This window comes from Octodon degus, unplaced genomic scaffold (genome assembly GCF_000260255.1).
Source record: "Octodon degus isolate 3935 unplaced genomic scaffold, OctDeg1.0 scaffold00052, whole genome shotgun sequence".
Lineage (NCBI taxonomy): Eukaryota > Metazoa > Chordata > Mammalia > Rodentia > Octodontidae > Octodon > Octodon degus.
This window is the reverse complement of record NW_004524628.1, coordinates 12,918,484-12,924,200: the sequence shown is the minus strand read 5'-3', so window position 1 is coordinate 12,924,200 and position 5,717 is coordinate 12,918,484. Positions and strand designations below refer to the sequence as shown.

At 56.3% G+C, this 5,717-nt stretch overlaps 1 protein-coding gene across 1 annotated transcript in view; it reads left to right on the top strand.

Annotated features, from left to right (window-relative positions):
* Positions 1–5,717, top strand: part of Edar (ectodysplasin A receptor) — a 46,459-nt gene that overhangs the window by 36,320 nt on the left and 4,422 nt on the right. Inside the window, exons 6-8 of the mRNA XM_004633273.2 lie at positions 3,117–3,202; positions 5,439–5,525; positions 5,611–5,716. Coding sequence (XP_004633330.1) covers positions 3,117–3,202; positions 5,439–5,525; positions 5,611–5,716 — 279 coding nt within the window. The remainder of the gene's footprint in view (positions 1–3,116; positions 3,203–5,438; positions 5,526–5,610; position 5,717) is intronic.

Sequence of the window (5,717 nt, the reverse complement as noted above, 5' to 3'; positions counted from 1 at the left end):
GGTGGTGGTGGTGGTGGAGGTGGTGGTGGAAGTAGTGACGGAGGTGAGGGCGATGATGAAGGTGGTATGGTGATGGAGGTGGTGGAGATGATGAAGGTGGTAATGGTAGGGGAAGGTGATAGAGGTGGTGATAATGGTCATGGAGGTGGGGGGGATGGAGATGAGCAGGTATGATGCTGGAGGTAACACAGGGGATGGGAGTGAGGAGTGATGTGGCTGGGTGTGATCCTGGCCCAGCGTGTTGTAAATAGCATTCCACACATCACAGTGTGCTTGTACAGATGTCTCCCTGGGTTACCGTGCTGACTGAAGAGGAAAAAGAAAATAAGATTTACTCAAAGGTGGGCGCTGAGCATGAATACAGAGAAATGCACTGGGAAGACTCACCAGCTCAAAGGATAGAGGAAAAGCGCATTAACCCTTTACAAGGAGGACATACAAGAGACAATCAACATGTTTACATCTTTAAAAATGTGTCATAGCACTGCCATAGATCTCCCTCAGAGTCCTCTCTCTTACTCTGAAAACACTGCTCCCATCATTTTTACTACCTTCTGAAGCAGTTCTGGAAGTCCTCTTTCATGAGTGTCTTTACAAGGTGTGATCAAAAGTACGGTGAGTGGTGCCGCCAAGTGCCAGCACCAGGGGCAGGCTGGCAAGACCACCATGTGTGTCCTCAATCGTCCATCTGATTCACTGCACTGTACAACTTCTGGCTCTTCCCTGAAGACAAAATGGCCATGAAATGTCGATGTTAGGAACTGACGCAGGACCTCAAGGCAGCCAGAACGTCAGAACAAGCCACCCAGGAGAGAGCCCTTCAGAACTGCCTCAGAAAGTGGGAAGAGCCATGAGGCGAGAGAGAGAATTTTGAGGGGAATTAATGGTGATATGTCTCATAGAAATAAGCTTTTTTATTTAAAGACACACCATTTTTCTATTACACCTCGTACATTTTAAAACTTAGTCCAGTCTTGTCACTAAGAAGCATCCCAGTCCCTGGTGTCCACCATGCCTCTCTGCTGATGACTCTTCCCCAGGCTGTGCTTGTTTCAGCTCAGACCTAGCTCTTCTGCCACAGACTCAGATGTCCAGCTAAGGGGACCCCCGTGTCCCTGACACAAGTGTGATCCAAACGTGTCTGCCAAGCGAGTTCACAGAACAGGAAAACCTTACCTCAGAACCTTATTTCCCAGTATTCAGAAAAAGCAGAGAGCTACAGAAACAGGGAGACTACAGGACTGTTCTCAGAGAACTGTGGTAAGAGTGGAAGCTTTGTCACAGATGGCCTTAGCCAGTCGCTGCAGCTCTAGGCCCGTCAGAGGACAGAGCAGCCCTGCTACCCAGAGCTCCCAGGTTGGCTCTATGCCAGCCCATGCAGCCCAGAAAGGCAGGCATTCCGCAGGCCTTGGCCACAGATGCCGGGATCCATCTCAGCACACTCACTTCCCGACTCGTACCTTGCCTGAGTCACTGACTGATCTTATTGTGCCACTACAAGAGCCCTGAAGGACAGACAGCACTCTGAGGGTTGAGTGAGGAAAGACATACACCTTGCTCCCCCTGGAGACTGACTCTGACTGCAGCACCTGTGTCTCCAGAGCCTGACATACACCCTGAGTGACATGAGATGTGCAGCATTCAGTCCTGTGGCCCTTCAGCTCCAGGGGACCAGATGGGCAGCAGGGCCAAGGGCAGCCATGCGCCCCTCTGCTGGCTGAGTCAGAGGGGATCTACCTCTGCAGGCACCATGTCCCATATCCCAGGGAGCCCTTGTGCCCTGCCTGCACAGGCTTCTGGGAGACTTCTGGAGGCAGGTCAGGCCAAGAAACAAGGCAGTTCTCCGAGGGGAACACTGAGCCCAGCTCACAGGCCTGGGCCTGGCTATCCCTGATGCTGCAAATAGGCGAGGGCCAGGTAGGCCGATGGAAGCTGTCTCAAAGGACCCAGGCCAAGAGGACGGTCATCGGTAGGCTCCTCCAGCTGTTACTCTGTCTCCTGGTACAGCAGCTGGCTGGGCCTCACCTTCTGCCCCAGGACAGAGCATGCCTCCAACCCACGCCAAAGGGATGTGGTGTCACTGTGCTTCTCCAAAGCCATGGCCACAGCTCTGCCAGATCCGCACAGGCCTTCCATGGACTTTCTGTTTAAATCAACCCCTCCCATCCCACAGTGAGCGTCAGGCCCCATGGGCGGCACCTGAAGACTGTCTCTCAGGGGAGGATGACAGGGCGTTTTAGCACTGGAGGAGAGAACCAAGCCCTACGAAAGGCCGTTTTCATCCCAGACCCCTGCGGTCACCACACTGCTGCGATCCAGTGTCTTCTGACCCAGTGGTGTGGCAGGCCGGCTGCCAAGTCTCTGCCTCTATGCGGCTGTGCTGAGTCCTGTGGCTGAGGAAGAGCTGAACAATGAAGGCTCACTTTCCCGTGTGGGACAGGACAAGAGGAGGTGCCCAACTCCCCAGCGTGCAGACAGGAGGCTGAACCTGCCGCCTGCAGACTACATAGGTGCCTACGTAGGTGCCTGCTCCCCCAGCCTGGCTCTACCTGGAGCCTAGACCCCCTCAGAGTCCCTGCTGACATCTGCAGGGCTCAAGGTGCACAACTAAGGACACAGTAGAAAGCAGCCATAGAGTTCACGTGCAGGGAGCCTCGCCCCCGCACTGGCACCAGGGAAGGCAGCAAGCCCAGCTCTTTACATTTAATTGACCTGTCGTTGTGTGGCTTGTTTGTGGGGGGCCAGAAGAATTGCAGAGGACAGTCCCACAGGGGCCTGCATGCCTGAGCCACTGGCTGCCTTTCGGCTGTGCTCACCAACAGCTTGAGGATGAAGCCTCACAGGTGGCTGCACGCAGATATTCTGGGGGTGATGCCCAGGAAGACAGCGACACACACTAATAGGTCCCTCAGGGCCAGCATCAAAAGGTGGTGGGGGTGACCAGGCTGGAGGAGAGAACTAAGAATGGAAAAAGGAAGCCGCTCAGGATAGAACCCTGTGGAAACCTGGCCTGGGGCTGCCAGAGGGGTGTGACCTACCAGGCTGCCCGAAGCCTGGATCTAAGTCCCACCAGGTGCCACTATGGCCACTCACCCTCTGCTTTCTTGTCCCCGCAGCTACTACATGTTGGAAAACAGACCCAGGAACATCTATGGCATGGTCTGCTACTCCTGCCTCCTGGCACCCCCCAACACCAAGGAATGTGAGTGCCACGCACTAGGAAAGAGGTGGTTTTGGGGCTGCTGGTGACCAGGAAGGGAGCCAGCCACAGCAGCCCCTCTGTTCTTCCCACCCATTCTCTTATACTTGGGGGGCAGAGGACACCGAGTTAGGGGCAGAACTGACCACATAAAGTGCACACTGCACTTAAGAGTGGCTGTGCCCGGCATGACTCCGGTAGGCGTGGACGTGGCTGCACCCACACATCCTTCTGACCTACTCGGGGCTCTGGAGGGCATCTCCTTCCCTTGGAAGGAGAGCCTTGGGGCCAAAGGCTGCAGGAAGGGAATGCACATGAAAGGGAAAGGATCGTTCTGTAGGGTGGCTCAGTACTCGGCTGCAGTCCGGCAGAGCTGGCCTCCCCTCCTGCCCACAGTGCCCACCTTCCGCTGGGCTGACCCAGCAACAGCATCCCTCTGGGCAGGAAGTGCCTGTGGGGCCGGGCTGTAGAGGGGCAACACTGGAGCCCTGGGCAAGGCAGGCAGTGCCGATGGCCACGCTTCGAGGGATGGTGTCCCTGACGAGCAGTGGCTGCACGCGCCTCTGGGATGTCACTGTGTAGCAGCCTCTCAGGACCACAGTCTTCATTGCAGTCACCCACCCTGCTATAAGGCCTGGCAGCAAGGGGTAAAAATGACAAAGGTCTACAGCCATGGCATACACTTCTCACAGCATGTCTGAGCCCCTTCCAGACAGTCCGCTTCCTTTCAATGCACTGTTGGCTCTAGAACAGGAAATCAGGCTCTACTTGAATTGGGTCTGATCAATGTGGCTCCCAGTGTAACCCAGGAAAGCATAAGGGCAGGACCTCAGTGGCTACACTGCTGGGCCAGCCGGACCTGGAGACTGAACTGGAAAAGCAGAGCTTGCTGAGGCAGGAGGTGCTTCCGGTTACCCTGGGTCTGCAGTGAGCAGGAGGCGTTTCTCACATCCTTACTGGCATCTCAGCCACACTGTGTTTCTCACCTGTCTCTGAGATGAGGGAGTGGGGTGGCTGACAGGTGGCTTGTGGCATTCACCACGTGGAGGGTGCAGGCAGGGGTCATTCCATGACTTCCACCCCAGCTGGCTGTCCCTGCTCCAGAGCCTCCTGCAGCCAGGCGCAGGCCTGCACTGCCCAGTTCTACTCCTGAAGACAGCAGTTGCGGCAGCTCCTTTCTCAGGCACCTGGTGTTGGCCCTGCTGGCCGCGCAGTGTGGGCTGGGGCATCCAGGACCCTGAGCTGCCTTTTAGAAATGCAAGCTGAGCTCATGCTAAGCTCCAGAAGGGGCACAGAGGAAAGAGAAAGAGGAGAGGCTGGACCAGAGGGCCTTGAGCTTCCCACACACTGCACCCAGCATGGCTGTGTGTATTCAGCCCAGAAGGAAGGCTGCCATCCACTCATCTTTCTTGTTCCTTGGGGATCTATTTTACTTATTATTATTATTATTATTATTATTATTATTATATTTTGTATTTTAGGGAAGGGTCTATAGGATGTTCAGAGTCTCACTACTAGATAGGACTCATAGTGATGCTCCTGTTTACAGCTTCCCAAGAGCTGGGATTACAGGTGTGCACTACCACGCCCAGTCTCAATTGCCATCTCAGTGCACCACAAGGGCGGATTGAACCCCTGGCCCCTGTGCCTGCTTGCAGCCGCTGTAATCCACTGAGCTGTTTAGCCCGCCCTCCTTGAGGATTTATGAGATGGCAGAGTTCTGCCTGCTTTCTCCTTCCTAAGAGGCCTTTTCCATGAGGGACTTCATGAGAGAGATGACAGTGGATGCCTGGCCCACCCCGTCCCTGGATGGCTTGGTCTCGGCTAATTTAGAAACAAACACTCCGAAGTCCAAGAGACAGCGAAGTCTCGGGCAGGCTCACACCTCCGCGTTCCTACTTCCTGCAGACTTAATAACGCGAGGTTTACGGGCAGACAAGGCATCGTGCTCTTTGCATTTGAAACGTCAGCTGAGCACTGTTCCATCCCAGGAACCCTTTCGCAGACCAGTTCTCCTCCTCTGGGTGTGTGGCCGGGAAGCCCAGCTGGCGACCTGTAAACCCGACTTCAGCAGTGTTGCCCAGGTCCCCAGCCCGTCCCTCCCTCCTCATCTCGGTTTAACGAGATCAGAATGCTCTGCAGGGACCGCGAAGTCCTCCGAGTTTCCCGCAGCGCACGCCTCAGCCTGCCCGCGTGGGCGCGTCCGCTCGCTCACCTGAGCCCGCTGTTCTCCCGGCAGGCGCAGGCGTCTCCTCGGGGGCCGCTGCCAACTCTCCCCGCACCTCTGGGGGCAGCACCCGGCCCCCCTCCCAGCATGCCCACAAAGGTGAGGGGCACCTGGGGGTGGGGGCCGCCACGAGGGGGCACGGCAGGAGGCCCGGGGTGCTCACGCGCTCCCCTCGCGCCAGCAGAGCTCTCGGGCCAAGGACACCTGGCCACCGCCCTCGTGATCGCCATGTCCACCATCTTCATCATGGCCGTGGCCATCGTCCTCATCATCGTGTTCTACGCCCTGAAG